Below are 16,179 nucleotides of genomic sequence, written 5' to 3' on the forward strand. Positions count from 1 at the left end.
AGTATTCTAACACCTAGTGGCACTAAATGCCGAATTGTCTAATTAGAGCTCTCCTCTTAATAGTACATCCATCTATCCCTGATCACGCACTCTATTGTGTCTTAACCGGCAAAACAAAATCTCTATTCGTACCTTTGCCTTGAGCCCATAGGGTTTTGTTTTTTCTCTTTCTTCTTGTTCAAAGTTGGAGCACTTAATCATCAGCATGTGGACATCTCCATTACCTTGAGTGCCATCTTGCTCCACTTTAGATATGAACTAACCTTTTTTGAGGAAATGAGATGTGAACTAACCTTTCTCAATCACAGCACTAGAGTAGAAGGTTAGTTCACTTGGTTGTTTTAATTATCCAAAATCAAACATAGGGCTTTCAGCCTCGAGCTCCTAGTGATGCGATGCTACGCGGTGCCCATCAGGGCCAATGGCTAGGTTGCTGACAGACGAGGACGCCGCGACCATCCCAGGCTTGGTGAGGATGGCCGCCGATGAGGGGGCTCCCGTAACGAGAACCACTTGATGCATCGTCTTGCACAGAGCGCCGATCTCCAGGCGAAGGTCGTCCATGGTGGCATCGACCCTTGGACGCCAATCGTCGAGCACCTTGTGGGCTTGCTCCAGCTCAGCGAAACGACCGCCAAGCGCGACCTCGCCTTCAACTCGTTGAGGACCAACTTAATGTTCAGATCCATGGTGCCTCGTTGCTGCTGGAAGCGTGTAAAATGGTCGTGGTCGATCTCGTGTGTGTTAGGAGTGGATTCGTGGAGAAGGAGAAGCAGAGAGAAAGGAGACGCGAGAGACGGGAGTAGGGAGGACGGCTTCTTCAGTTTTCGAAAGGATTATGAGTTCATACAACCTGATTCAGATACACGGCGCCTAGGCCTTAAGTAGCCGCACGCAAGCGGATCTTAGCATGCAATGAATCCATTCCGGCCCAAATACAGTGGCGTTAGGCTTCCTGGACCTGGGCCTACGATTGCTTGCGAGCCCATCCTCCCTTCGCGCGCTCCGCTTCATCGTTCCCGCGCTTCTCCACGTCTGCAGATTGAGTCGCCCTGACACGTTCCTTCCTAGGATTCATAAGAAATAGTATAATATATCGCACAATTCTGTGCAAAGATCACATAAATGCGCACGTTTATATCACCATATGGGTACTTGTTCAGGCACACTGTGCCTCATATCTGTACCTACTTTCCACATTTCTATCTCTTCTATTTTTCTAGCCCTTGCCATCCTAACATCATCTGTTAACATGAAAAATGCATAGGCTTCTTAGGGTCACAAGGAAAAATATGAAAAAGGGGACCGATTTTTTCACTATCCGTGGTCACCATCTTTTGTGCCAGTAATGTGAAAACTGACTGGACGGCCTTCACATCACCCATCGAATTCGTGTGCGTACTTTTCTCCGCCACATGTACCCTTGACTTCAACCCCATGATAAAGTATGTTGTTACTTCAGCAGTGCTGATTCCTTATTACGCACAGAATCTTCGTCTCTGCATGATGGACAAGATAGTGAGACCAACAGTGTAGCTACATTGCAATCCAGGTTTGAAGACAGAAAAGAGCCTAGTAGCTGATCTTACACGTAGGTTTGATCTAATCACTTCCTCTAGCGACTCAGCGATTTCCATTTGCTTCATCACCGTGGCTTGCAGCACCTGACAAAAAGAAGGGGGGTTCTCTTATTTTCATTTGACATTCGCAGCAAGTTTAGATAGCGATTTCTCTGAACAGTCTTCAACCATCTGTTCTCACGGATGCATAAGAATGCTATATTCCTCCACTTCTTTTTATCATTTATTAAAAACAAGAAGAGTTTTAGTTGCCTTGTGTCCAAAAATGTTTCAACACTTGCGTTTCAACATTTAAAATGCCTTCATTTCCGCCTGTACCATGTTTAACAATCTAAAATCGATGCTACCACCGTTTACATTTAATTAGGAAATGCAAATATTCCCTAATTATTGTATGGGTTCTAATTACTAATGCCTTCAGCAGTTAGAAATGGAGATACACTGACATATGTAATGGCGACTTACCTTCTTTGTTCGCTCCAGGTCAGATTCAATACATTTTATCCTATTCCATGAATCCAAGAGGGATCGATCTTTCTCCATAGGAATCGCTGGGGGCTTGCTGCCAAGCTCATAGACCTTCCCTTCAAGTCTCTGAAGGCGCTCTATGACCAGACTGATGTGGTCTACATTGAAAGTCTCTACTGCCGGATGATCGTCAGAAATCGGTTCTGGTTCGGCCAGAGGTAGTGGGTTGTTGGCCCTCGTCTCCTGCTGAGTATATACTATGTGAAAGAAGGCGAAGACTTTGACAATAAAAGCCAGAAGTAGCCTGACAAAGCGATGGAATGCTCCTTCATCTGAAACCTCTTTAGGTACTACTGTACCTCGTCTGTTACTTGAGGGACCTAGAGAAAGTAAAGATATGGTCAGTAGATAAACTCAACAGAACAAATGCAACAATTTGTTCTATAGTGATAAATATAAAACTCACTGTTTTCAAATCATTGAATTGATCCTAGTCACCATGCCACTGATCGGCCAGACTAATCGCAACTAATTTTGACTAATAGTAGTGCATAATCGATCGCCATGCCACTGATAAGCCTGACTAATCATGATTAGTTGGACGACTTGATACCTTGCATAAAACACTTGAACAGCGTGCTATCCTAGGTTACTGAACCTTAGTCACTCGAACTATTACTGTTGAGCTGGTCGCTGAGGTTTCTTTATAGTTCGACATATACCATAGCGTGCATGAAATGTAAAGCTAACATTTTACATGTACTTAGGAGCTCACTATTCCTTCTTTAAAAAAATAGTTAAATGCCTGGGAAAAGAATAAATTGCACATTCATAATATTACAGAAATTTACATTTCAGAAAAATCAATGAGCATACCAGCCATGTGTGCTGCTGTGCTAGCATCCAGTGGCCGAACTTGAGTATTTACTTCTGAAGCACTGGTTTTATCTGACATTGATCCTCTTCGACCATAGTCAACCGTTTTGTCCACCACAACAAAGTGATCGTCACAGCTGTAATAAGCTGCAGAGTCTTGAGCTCTCATCTGCATCTATGTAAAACATAAGGTTCAGTACACACAAGAAAGACTTAAAAGTAGCACAATCCGACAAGGTTAAGCTACTTGGCTACATTGTTAGAGCTTAAAATATCACCTCTTCACGAACTGGGGCCAATCGACTACACCCCACTGTGCTTCTCATCATCGGAGAACCAAGATCATCAATTTCAGACCCTGACTCCACAGTTGACGTGTCACTGTTTCTACCCTGTCATTCGAGAGAAAAAAAAAACACAACAGTAATTAGTTGCTAGAATAACTGTAACTGATGGAGCAGAAGGTTTCGTCCATATTAAGGAATTTAGCATGATTCAATGAGTAGGGCAGTGCAGAGTTTACCTTCAAAAGATGTAACCTAGCAAATGAACTCCTCCTTTGCTCAATCTCGGATAAACGTCTGGTATGTCTTGTAAATTTTGCTTCCTTGTTATGTGCAAGCTACAATCAAACACACAAAGTACTATAGTTGTCAGATGGTGCATGGAAAAGACAAGGTATGACAACATGTACCAAATACAGTAGTAGTATTCTACCAAGTGATATGAAAAGGCTATGGATAGATGGATTAGCAGAGAGACCAAGATTTCTTCTTGCTTGCCTCTAATTGATACATGACGGACCCTTTTATAGAGACAACTTACTTGACCCCTAAGTAATATCCTAACTGATTCAATCTATCTTATTCCTTTCCTAACAAACCAAATCAATCTAATCGAATCTAATCAGAGCCGGTACAGTGCCACGTGGCCCCCTGGGCCGGCCCCGCCTGCCATAACACTACTCCACCCCTCCAAGACAGCTCGTCCTCAAGCTGTGGCGATTGCTGGAGCAGAAGACCTTGCAGTGCAGAGAAGATTGTTGCAGTCGTAGTTGAGGCAGAAGACATATGGCTCCCCAAAATCAACTCCATCCCATGGAATATGCTTCTGCAATGGTGCACGATCCATACCTTCCTCCTCAAGGTGCCAAACCTGGTTGCTCCATCTGATTTGCCAGGAATCTAATCTGCCTGGCTCGAATCCATGGAGCGCCTGCACGTGGAGTCGATGGTGCCCTACACGAGCAGTGTTAAATAATCTGCAGCTCACCTCTGTATGCGCGGCAGGGGCAGGCGCCGAAAGGGCTCCCATGCTGCTGCACTGTAGCCGCAGCAGGGGCAGGCGCCGAAAGGCTCTCCTGCCGCACTGTAGCCACAGCAGGAGCAGGTGCCAAAGCCAGTCCTGTTGTCACATCTAGTCACTGTAACAGCATGGCAGCTTGACATGTCTGTGTGATTAGATGGGTAGAGTTGTATATATAGTTTCCCACTGCAACTCAATAAAGAGAGTGAGTTCAGTTTTGCCATCTCCTCTGCAGAGCTCCGCCCAACGCTGGTGCTTGTGTTGTATGTGTGCGCGCTCTGTTCTCTCCCCCTTCTTCTACCTCTAGCCATAATATGTGGTCGGCAACACCGGTGAACTGGTTGGCTCACCCGTGCTGGAGATCCAGGGGCAAACAAATGGCTGCCCAGCCACGACAGGAGGTCGTCGTGCGCACGATGCGGAAGGTCAGCGACACCAGTTGGCCGACGCTGACTCGCACCAACTATGACGAGTGGGCGGTGATCATGAAGATCAAGCTCAGAGCCCGACGGCTCTAGAATGCTATTGACAAGGACACCGACAACGAAGAAGACGACATGTCAGCGTTGAAGGCTATCCTCGCTGCTGTGCCAGCGGAGTACAGGGAGTCGTTGGGGGCGAATAACTCTGCTAAGGAGGCGTGGAAGGCCATTGCAGCGATGCGCGTCGGCTCCGACCGCGCAAAGAAGGCGATGGCCCAGCTGCTGAAGCAGGAGTACGCCACCCTCAAGTTCAAGGACGATGAGTCGGTGGAGGACTTCTCCCTCTGCCTGCAGTCGCTCATCAGCAAGCTGAGGAGCCATGGTGTCACCATTGACAAAGAAGAGGCGGTCTCCAAGTACCTCAACTCTGTGCCAGTGAAGTACGTCCAGATCGCTCTCTCCATAGAGACGATGCTGAACTTGTCCACCCTCACCATTAAGAATGTGACAGGCCGTCTACGGGCGGTGGACGAGCGCATCGAGCAGGCCACAACAACGATGGACAGCGGCAAGTTGCTACTGACATAGGAGGAGTGGGCTGCCTAGAGGAACTCCTGGGAAGCCTCCTCCAGCCGCGGTGGCGATGGCAAGCGCCGCGGCAAGGCTTCTTCGGAGAAGAAGTAGAAGGTCGACCCCAACGCCTGCCGGTGCTGCGGGAAGACGGGCCATTGGGCAAAGGAGTGCCCAAATCGCAAGCAGGAGAAGAAGGCTGAGGCTCATTTAGCACAGGCTGATGAGGATGATGAGGCCACTCTCCTGATGGCGACGTTGCACGCAGACGAGCTGTGTGACAGCTGTCTGGCCGGGAAGGAGAGGAGGCTGCCGTTCCCAAAGGCGGCCAAGTATCGCGCGACGGACGCTCTCGAGCTCGTCCACGGCGATCTCTGCGGGCCAATCACGCCAGCCACAAACGGTGGTCAGCAGTACTTCCTCCTGCTCGTGGATGATTGCAGTCGCTATATGTGGCTGCAACTCCTGACGAGCAAGGACGAGGCGGCGGAGGCGATCAAGAAGTTCAAGGCGCGCGCGGAGGCGGAGAGCGGCAAGAAGCTGTGCATGTTGCGGACTGATCGCGGTGGCGAATTCACTTCGATGGAGTTCGTTGCGTACTGCGCGGATCAGGGTGTGGTGCAACACCACACCACGCCGTACTCGTCACAGCAGAATGGCGTGGTGGAGCGACGGAATCAGACGGTGGTCAGCATGGCTCGATCCATGATGAAGGCCAAGACCACGCCGGTAAGGTTCTGGGGTGAGACGGTGACCACGGCGATGTTCATCCTCAACCGCGCGCCCACAAAGGCCCTGAAGGGCGTGACACCGTTCGAAGCTTGGTATGGGTGCAAGCCGAGCGTGTCCATCCTCCGGACATTTGGCTGCATCAGCCATGTCAGAAAGACGAAGCCGGTCCTCACCAAGCTGGAGGACAGGAGCACACCGATGGTGCTCCTGGGCTACGAGGAAGGTACCAAGGCATACCGGCTCTACGACCCACGCGGATGCAATGTAGTTGTCTCGCGCGACGTCGTGTTCGACAAGAAGACGGCCTGGGACTAGGACAGTCCGGGTACAGGGAAAGCTGACGACTTCACTAGCACCTTCATCGTCGAGCACTTGGGTATCCACGGTGGTGGAGACGCTGGAGAGGAGGTGCCGACCACTCTAGCAACAGAGCCGAGCACTCCTGGGGCGGTGCCGAACACTCCAGGAAGGGTGCTGAGCACTCCAGGAGTGGTGCCGAGCGGTCCTGCAGTGGTGCCGACCACTCTAGGACGGATGCCGAATGCTCCCATAGCGGAGCCGAGAGGTTTTGCAGTAGTGCCGACCACTCCAAGACTGGTGCAAACCACTCCTGCAGTGGTGCCAACCACTCCAGAAATGATGACGAGCGGTCTAGGAGTAGTGCCTAGCACTACAGCCGGGGTGCTGAGCACTCCAGGTGCTGTGCCGACCACTCTGACGGGACAGGGGACTCCATCGACGCCGATCGTGTTCGCCTCACCTCCAAGCGACATCACTGAGTTCGTGGATGCCTTCCACGACGGTGAGGAGGTGTGGTTCCGTAGGCTGGACGACATCGTCGACGGCACAGGGTCCTCATGCCTGGTGGGTCGGCTGCTCAATGACCCAGAGCTGCTTCTCGTCAGTGCAGAGGAACCACCCACGTTCGCGCTGGCCGAGCGCGATGCAAATTGGCCACGGGCGATGCTGGAGGAGATGAAGGCGATCGAGAAAACGAGAGTTGGGAGCTCGTCGATCCACCTCCAGGATACCGTCCGATCGGCCTGAAGTCGGTGTGCAAGGTCAAACGGGACGAGCGCGGCGTCATTGTCAAGCACAAGGCGCGCCTCGTCGCCCGAGGCTTTGTCCAGCGCGAGGGCATCGACTTCGAGGAAGTCTTTGCGCCGGTAGTGCGCATGGAGTCTATCCGACTGCTGCTGGCTTTGGCAGCAGCGAAGGGCTAGCGCGTCCATCACCTGGACGTAAAATCGGCCTCCTCAACGGCGAGCTGGCGGAGACGGTTTTCGTTAGGCAACCTCCGGGTTTCGCCGTCAAGAGAGCGGAGCACAGGGTGCTCCGACTGCGCAAGGCGCTCTATGGGTTGCAGCAGGCCCCGCGAGCGTGGAACGCCAAGCTTAACGCCACGTTGGGCGAGCTTGGGTTCACGCGGTGCGCAACCGAGCACGCGCTCTACACGCGGCGACGGGGGAAGGAGGAGCTCGTCGTCGGCGTGTATGTGGACGACTTGATCGTCACTGGCGCACGTGCGGAGGACATCGACAGCTTCAAGTGCGAGATGGCGACTCGTTTTCGAATGAGCGATCTCGGCGCGCTCTCCTACTACCTCGACATCGAGGTGAGACAGGGGAAGGAGACGCTCACGCTCGGTCAGAGCGCGTACGCCTCGAAGCTGTTGGAGCGGAGCGGCATGGCTGAGTGCAAGTCGTGCGTGACTCCGATGGAGGAGCGGCTGAAGCTGACGAAGGCCAGTACCACGACGAAGGTAGATGCATCACTCTACCGGAGCATCGTCGGCGGTCTGCACTACCTTGTCCATACGAGGTTGGACATTGCGTTCGTCGTGGGCTACGTCAGCCGCTCCATGGAGGACCTCCGAGAGGATCACTGGGCTGCGGTGAAGCGGCTGCTGCGCTACGTCAAGAGGACGGTGGGTCAGGGATCGTCTTCCCCAAGATCGACGGAAGTGGGCTACAGCTCACTGTGTTTAGCGATGCGGACATGGCGGGGGACATCGACAGACGGCGGAGCACCTCTGGCGTGCTCGTCTTCCTCGGGTCAGATCCAATCTCATGGTTGTCGTTGAAACAGAAGGTGGTGGCGATGTCCATGTGCGAGGCAAAGTACCTGGCGGCGGCCACAGCGGCGTGCCAAGCTGTGTGGTTGCGCCGGCTGCTGGGCGAGCTGACCGGTGTGGAAGCTCACCCACCAGCACTGATGGTGGACAGCCAGCCCGCCATCGCCCTCGCGAAGAATCCGGTTCTCCACGACCGGAGCAAGTACATCGACATCAACTTCCACTTCCTCAGGGACTGTGTCGATGGAGGGCAGATCGTCATCGAGTTCGTTGAAACTGGTCGGCAACTCGCGTACGTCCTCACCAAGCCGGTCAGCCGTCTTCGGTTCACGAAGGTGAAGAAGATGATCGACATGGAGTAGGTTCTAGAGTTAGCAGCAGGATTAGGGAAGAAGTATTAAATAATTTGTTGCTCACCTCTGTATGCGCGGCAGGGGCAGGCGTCGAAAGGGCTCCCCTGCTGCTACACTGTAGCCGCTGCAGGGGCAGGGGCCGAAAGGCTCTCTTGCCACACTGTAACCGGGCAGACGCCAAAGTCAGCCCTACTATCACATGTAGTCACTGTAGCAATATGGCAGCCTAACATGTCTGTACTAGGATTAGATGGGTAGAGTTGTATATGTAGTTTCCCACTGCAACTCAGTAAAGAAAGCGAGTTCAGTTTTGCCATCTCCTCTGCAGAGCTCCGACCAACGCTGGTGCTTGTGTTGTGTGTGTGCGCGCTCTGTTCTTCCTTCCTTCTTTTACCTATAGCCATAGTGTGTGGTCGGCAACGCCGGTGAACTAGTCGGCTCACCCGTGCGGGAGATCCTGGGGCCATCAAGCAGCCACCCCTGCTATGGGTGTAGCAGAGCAGGGCTGCGCTGGAGGCGTACTCCAAGCGGCCGATGGAGCTTTGAAGGCCTGCTGCTGAGCCGGCGGGGAATCCGCGCATGCAAACAGCCATGGCCCTGCCCGAGGGATCGGTGCTGCGGCTCGTAGAGGCAGCGACAAAGGCACCTTGTCCACGAATGTTGGTGCGGGGTTGATTGCCTGCATTGGTGACGCTGGTGAAGAGACTGCCGGAGTCGTGACAGCCGGGGTCTTCACCGGTGGTGCCGCAATTGTCGGGGTAGGGGTCATCGGGGCCGGAGATGTCAATGGCATCCTGGCCCTGGCCCTCTGGTGTGGCGGCACGTAGCGTTGGACAGTGCCGCCCGCCAAAGCGGCTACCTGGTTTCATGGGTTTCCATGCTCCATAGTGAGTGATCGGGACCCCGTCTTCACTAGCAGCTTTTGAGAGGAGCTGTTCCATCTGGCAGGCGTCAAGTTGCTCCGCAGCTCTGATCTCCATCCATAGACGGACGGACAGTCTGAGGTCACTAACCGCGTCATCATCATGTATTTGTGGTGTCTTGTAGGCGATCGTACACGTTCTTAGCTGCAGTGGTTACCATGGGCGGAATACTGCTTCAACACCTCTTTCCAATCCGCCCTCCGTGCTACTCCTTTTGAGGTTGTCTACGGTCGTGCCCCGCCAACCTTGCTGTCCTATACAGCCAGCACGGCCAGATTAGCTGATGTGGGCCAGCAGCTCCGTGACCGCAACGCATTCCTGGAAGATATTCATGATCGACTGCTGCTGGCCCAGGATGTCATGACCGAGCATTAGAACCAGAAGCGGCGTTCCGTGGAATACTCAGTTGGTGACTGGGTTTGGCTGCATCTCCACCAGCGTACAACTGTCGGCATCACTGCAGCTTCCTCCTCCAAGCTTGGGCCCTGTTACTTTGGGCCTTACCAGATCACTGAGCGCCTGGGTGCTGTGGCTTATCGTCTGCGCCTCCCTCCTAAGGCCCGGATCCATGATGTCTTCCATGTGGCGCTTTTGAGGAAGTTCCAGGGCGACCCTCCAGTCGAGCTAGTGCCACTGCCACTCATCCTCCATGGCCGAGTGGTACCTACTCCAGCGCAGGTTGTCCGTGGTCGTTTGAACCGCGGACAGTGCGAACTTCTTGTTTAGTGGGAGGGCCGTGTAGCTGCTGAAGCCACCTGGGAGCCTGTCAAGGACTTTAAGGAGCGCTATACGCAGTTTCAGCTCGCGGACGAGCTGTTTGTTGGGGAGGAGGGAAGTGTTGTGGACTCCTTCGTTGGTTGCCAGTATAGGAGCCGGCCTAGGCGTCAACATGGGCCTAACCGTGGCTAAGGCCAGGTTTGTTAGGAAAGGCAACTTTGGGGCAAGTGCACCTGATATATAAAGGGCACCTTAGATTGATTTGTAACCATCGAAAAAGGAAATAAACCTCCCCTAGGTGGGTTGGGGTTTACATTCGACGGTGGCTGCGAGCGCTTCAGCCATAGCCGCCGGCGACAATCCCCCACCGCCCTTGCCTCGATATCCTCTGCGTTCTAATTCTCAATCACAGCTGCTCCTCCGATCTCCTCTACGCTCTCCCCGCCGTCCACGCCGTATCATGAAGTTAGATGGAGGATATTCAATCTAATTCTTATGTTCAGTTGGGAATCACATGTATTGCACAAAATTTATGTTCTAATATAATCTGAAGAAAGATTTGTTTGCTTGACGAGCATATAATAAAGGATAAAGATCATTTTTGGCCATCAAACTATAGCCAGAGTTCAATTTTGGCACCACAACTCAAAAACCAGATATCACTGACCATCGCACAATGGAAACCTGACAAATTTAGCCATCTAGCTGGTTTCAAAGTGGCTTTGTATTTTCTGAGAATATATAGTACATACTATATGTTTCCCATTTCAAAATTACCTTAAATCATAACTCATTGTAAAACAGAAACTCATCGAGCAACCCCAATAATAAACACAGATGTGGCTATATGGGTATATGGTTATGAAATAAATCAATGAAGTTACCTTCATAATATCTGGATCATTCCATGGACCTTTGTTAGACCTCAGGCATCCTCCCACAGCAGCACAAGTGCATGTCCCCCCCAAAAATTCAGGAAGTTGGCTATAGACATCAAAAGAAAACACACAATCTAAGCTAATGGGACATAATCATTATGATCGAGAAATTATGCTTAATATGGTTATAATAGAAAACATACCTTGCATCTATTACTTCCAGAAGTTTGTTCTGAAACTTTGTTCCCAAAACCTATAATTGAGGCTCCATGAAAATTTATACTTATTTGGACAAAAGAAGGAAATAATGTAGTTCCAGAGATCATTTATGCTCACATGTATCTTCGAAGCAGTTTTAGGGTCAAGAAAGCCTTTCACAGAATTCCATAGTAGCTTGAAACCGCTACCAGCATTCACAACAAACATCTGATGCAGCGTCTGAGCATACGAATAAATTGTTACCTAGTCTGGCGGTCAAGTATTGATCAGGAAAAGCAACAAGAGTACACATACCTCTGGATAATAGTCACTGTCAATCTTCTGCATTCTACTTAACATATCTCTTGCTGTTTTGCTGAAGTTCTTGAGACCCTGCAGCATGATTCATAATCAGCAGCAGTAATATTGCAGGAATCCAAAATTTACTTAATGTGTTTGGATGCAAAATAAGAGGTTAGTAAGCTAATCATCCACAAAGAGATAAAACCCATCAAATATGAGAAGAATCATCATACCACACCATCGACATCTAGTATAGTAGTTGTAGAATCGATATGTCTTTTTGCTGCAATAGAGCATGCAGGAAACCTGTCCCTGAAGGCTCTCTCAAACTCTTGCACATGATACTTCATGTAGCGATCAACCGTAGTAATGTGCATCAATTTATTTGGTTCCACTTTCCCTAATCTCTCAATGTATACTGGTCTTCCCTGCCTGTCAACTCCATGGTAGCCCTGAGGATAATAGCATAGCACATCATCTAGCTCTTCAAAACTGAAGTCCTGCAGGATTTAGTTGCAATTGATAAGCTGTTATAGCTTTTCACGATTCATGAAACATAAAGGGCGCATTTGAGATTTTTTTTTTGACCGAATGCGCATTTGAGATTAGAGATGCAGGTCTGCAAATAAAGACATATTAGCACCATTTATCACTTGCATGTCAAAAACAGCTAGTTGAAGATGGTGACAGGCATTTCCTACACTAACACTATGCAACCTATGAACCAATAAAAAATCGCAGCCAGAATTGTATGGTTATAATGTTATTGTACCAACTAACCCAAAAGCATTAGCCTCATCTCTAGTATTGTTGTTTTCTTATGAAACGAACAGGGCAGGAGAGCTGCCGATTATATTAAAAAGAAGATGAACAAAAAAGCAATGAGACCTCAGAGCATTGAGCAATGACAACCATCAAAACAAATACAAAGCTAACAACAAAAAGCTACTAGAAGCTCACCTCTAGTATTGTATCTGCTCCAAACTCTTTCCTCCACTGGAGCATCTCAGCCCACATATGGATCGCTTTCTCAGTGTCAAATTTTCTAGCCTTCAAAAACCTGCAGGGATTCAAAGAATGTGGAATTCCAATTGTCATATTCTTATGCTGCGAATTGATAGGAGCTATATCTGCTTTTGTAGCTTTTGGTGTGTACAGTATTCAGTGCACAAACCTCAGCAACAAGTGATAATCATTATGCTTGTCAGGCAGCAAGTTCCTGTTCAGAAGTTCTTGCTGGAAGGTAAAGACGGCTCGCTCCTCTTGCTCATCCCTGACATCTTCGATTGTGAAGGATGATGCCCGATGCTCCACCTTTCTTTTTCCCCTCTTCTTGAGTGAATGTGTGAGCTTGTTTGATGCATTCAGTGCCTTTTTCTTCAGTGACCCGATAGATAGCCGCCTTCGCTCGTCCTCTGAGTTGTCCACATCTGATCTCCGTTCTTTCCTGTCATCAAGCGTGAGCAGCCCTTCCATGCTTGCTGACCGACGGCGCACTTCAGAAAGAACGAGAGAATGAAAGTTAGTCATTTGGATGAACAGTAACTGTTATATTGTCACAAAGATAAATGACATAGTGTGAATATGTACCTGACATTTTGTAGGTAGCAGAGGACTGGAAGTCTACAGGTACAGCTGGAATGAAGTAGAGATTGGGCAAAGAATCATGAGAATATGCCAGCCAAACTTCAGAGTACAAAACAAGCATGCAGTTTCCATGCGAGAAGATGTCCTTTTTTGGCCTTGGATAAAGCTAATGCGATGTTCTCGGTTTCTGTAGTGAGATTGGGAAGGAGAATTTGAAGGCACTGCATTTGGTTTGCAGTTACCAGAGCGTTGCAGACAAGATGAATTTCCCCCATTAAAGAATTAAGGGGAAAACGCTCCGGATTGTATGCCGTGGTTTGGTAACCCATCAGCTGAGTAACTACAGCTTATAATAAAGAATAAAGAGCCCATAAAAAGATGTGCTCAGCAAAAGGGCAGACAACTCCTGTACTGTATCAGCCCCCGGATGCAGAAAAAGGAGGGCAAAAAAAGTAAAAGCTGTCAGTGGGTGACAATGCAAATAGAAAAACTAAAGTAGGGAGCAAAGCAGGAATTTAGTCCCAAGAGACAATGAAAAGGGGGAATTCTAATTAACAATTATCCTGAGCTGATCAATCAGGCTTTTATTAGTGTTAATTTCGAAGACACAGCAATCAGCACGCGTGAAAACACACTTGTTCGTGTACTACGAGAAGGAAACTGTGTGTAAGCTGTGGTGCCCGGCCTGCCAGGTTGCAGTTGCAGAAAAAGGGGCGTGGTCAACAGGCAGGCTTTGACCAGGCCAGAGTTGATCAGACAAGACTAAATAAAAACCCATGTTATGCTGGTAATAACTGGCGAGCAACGCATGTTTGCGTGACCTTGACGGTCGGACGCGATTTGGTAGCCGATCGCTGAAGCTAAAAGAGAGCAAGAAATACGGACTGGATTTCAAGGAAGATGACTTGCACTGCTGCTGGTGCGAGTGCAGGTCAACCACTCGTTTTCAGGACATGTTGGTATCACCACCGGAATCAATTTGTTGTTGATTTACCGAAAGTTCTAGGCCCTATTCTTTTTTTTAGGCGCGCCAAAAGGACGAAATGGTGTGATTAAATTAGACGAAATGGTGTGAATGCGCTGTAAAATACTCCTACCTACGATTGCAGGAGGCCAAGTAGTTGTTAAAAAAAGAAGAAGATTGTTTTAAAAAAAAGAAAATGAAGTTGCTTTAAATAATTCCCGTGCTTAAATTGGGCTATGTAATTCCTGACATTTAAAACCAAACAGATGAAAAACAGGCTGCAGGAAGGATTGACCATGAACAAACCAGAATTAGGCCATGGCTTGAGATGGGACATGAGGCCAGGCGAACAAGGGACAATCCAAGATCACTGTTGCGTCAAATTTGATATGGCAATAGAAATTAGAATTGAACGCGCTTTATTTCAGCTGTCGACTGGAAGGGCCAGCATCAAATCGCAAAACCGAGCACCCACCAGGCCACTGGCCACCACCACCGCAGCTGAGCTGGGTTGTATCACCGACGCACCGGCAGAGCAGCCGCCGGTAAGAAAGGACGGAAACGCAGATACACCGCTGGCTCGAGGCCAAATTCAGCACCTACCACAAAGGGATTACCTATCCAGTTCTTGACTGATAAAAGAAAGAAGAAAGAAGAAAGAAGAAAGAAGAAAGAAGAAAGAAGAAAGAAGAAGAAATTGAAGAACCATGCATGCACACACGGGCACAAATAGAAATTATAGTAAAAAAAAAAAACAAAGGCCAGCGGCACAAAGACAGCTTGCAGGGGAGGCAACAGGACAGGTGGAAGCTCACCTCCTCCAGGATCGAGTTCCACGCGGCGGCGGGAGCAGGGCGACCCCCAATTCCTTGACGCAGCTCCCAGCAACGGCGGCCCAGCTCGGAAGGAATCAGATCCTCCCAGGCTCCGGCCAAAAACCCAGAAACCGAGCGAGCCCGCAACGCGACGAGGGGAGGGGGGAAGAGGACGACAGCGTGTCCTCTTGTCTATTCCTCGGCGTTGGCTGTTGCCCCGTCGCGCTGCGCCTTGCTAATTATACGCTTTGACGTTGCGACGACAGCGGGCAACCGGGTCCGGGCAGGAGAAGCTTCTCTGCCCCTTGGCGTTTCCGCCGAGCCTGGCTCTAAGATTACGCAGCTGTCCGGAGGGGGTTTGTGCAAAAGCCTCGCCTGCCGCCATTTGGGTTGTTGTTGGCCAGTTCTGGCCAGAGGGGGAAGGGGGTCTACGATTCGGGGGGAAAAAACTGGTTCACTGGATTGGGATACATGGGGGTTTGAGTTTGGGATAGGATGGTCTCTCAACCCACAAATCTATCCCAGTGGAAAGGATGGGTTATGAGAGGAATAGCACTGTAGCGACAAGATCGGAGCAGCGAGGGGAGCCAAGAACCACAGGCGAGCAGCTCGATTGCTGCGGGGTGGAGATCGATCCGGGCTCAAGTTGGCCATCTTCATCGAAATCGACGGCCGCGAGTAGGCGAGCTCCCGCCTCCCTGGTTCGCCTCCGTCCTCCCATGGTCATGCATGGAACCTGTCCGTGCATATGAAGGTGGTCCCCACCGGTTGCCAGGGAGGCTTGCCCGTGCAGCCTGCCGCTCGCCGTCAAGCGCCCAATGCTCATCCCCCTGCTGCTACTCGCTGGCCGTGAAGGGGCGATGCTTGTTACTCGTTGGCGGTGCTCTCGTGTGTGCTTGGTGCGGTGGTGCCTGGGTGCTGTAGGCAGGAGATGACCGGTGCTCCTTTTATTTTTCTTTAAAAAAAACATGTGGACCCTAGTATAATCCAAACCCAAACCTTGTTGCATTTAAACGTTGGATTAGCATTTAATTTGCATTTCCAAATCCATAACCCACTCCCCCGTATCCTACCCTATTTTCCTATCCCTATCCCTAGTAGCCAGTAGCAGCTCACATCGTGGGCCCGCCCCCCTCCGTCAGGAATAAAGGCCGCCGCACCATGCTAGCCTGACCTGGCCTGGTCCCCTGCTTTGCCGGCCTGTTCACTTAACTTATTAGTCGGTTTATCAGCTAGAATCTATAGTATTTTTCTCTCACAATAAATCAGCCGATTGATTTAAACTTAACTTGTCAGCCAGTTTATCAACTAGAATCTACAATATTTTTCTCTCACAATAAATCAGCCGATTGATTTAATACCAGCCAACAAATCAGTTTAGTTTGATTTTCGCGTTGGTTCCTTGATTTGGGGG

The 16,179-nt window shown here is 49.9% G+C and overlaps 1 protein-coding gene across 3 annotated transcripts; it reads right to left on the reverse strand.

Moving 5' to 3' along the window:
* Nucleotides 1-803: 803 nt before the first annotated feature.
* Nucleotides 804-15,128, reverse strand: LOC136551485 (phosphatidylinositol/phosphatidylcholine transfer protein SFH13-like). Of its 3 annotated transcripts, none has more exons than XM_066543048.1 (15): nucleotides 14,766-15,128; nucleotides 12,990-13,034; nucleotides 12,574-12,895; nucleotides 12,360-12,459; nucleotides 11,633-11,899; nucleotides 11,412-11,489; nucleotides 11,235-11,336; nucleotides 11,102-11,151; nucleotides 10,905-11,004; nucleotides 3,448-3,546; nucleotides 3,203-3,316; nucleotides 2,925-3,093; nucleotides 2,046-2,428; nucleotides 1,590-1,664; nucleotides 804-1,499 (listed from the first exon to the last, which is right to left on the reverse strand). In XM_066543048.1, exons 2-15 carry the CDS (start codon nucleotides 12,994-12,996, stop codon nucleotides 1,479-1,481), a joined length of 1,887 nt encoding a protein of 628 aa, XP_066399145.1. In that variant the 5' UTR covers nucleotides 12,997-13,034; nucleotides 14,766-15,128; the 3' UTR covers nucleotides 804-1,478. The 3 variants fall into 3 exon arrangements, with proteins under 3 accessions (XP_066399145.1, XP_066399132.1, XP_066399138.1); XM_066543035.1 differs by having other exon boundaries at nucleotides 2,925-3,099; nucleotides 14,766-15,124; XM_066543041.1 differs by lacking the exon at nucleotides 14,766-15,128 and adding an exon at nucleotides 14,426-14,447 and having other exon boundaries at nucleotides 2,925-3,099.
* Nucleotides 15,129-16,179: the final 1,051 nt, after the last annotated feature.

The sequence above is a fragment of the Miscanthus floridulus genome, chromosome 1, assembly GCF_019320115.1.
Source record: "Miscanthus floridulus cultivar M001 chromosome 1, ASM1932011v1, whole genome shotgun sequence".
NCBI lineage: Eukaryota > Viridiplantae > Streptophyta > Magnoliopsida > Poales > Poaceae > Miscanthus > Miscanthus floridulus.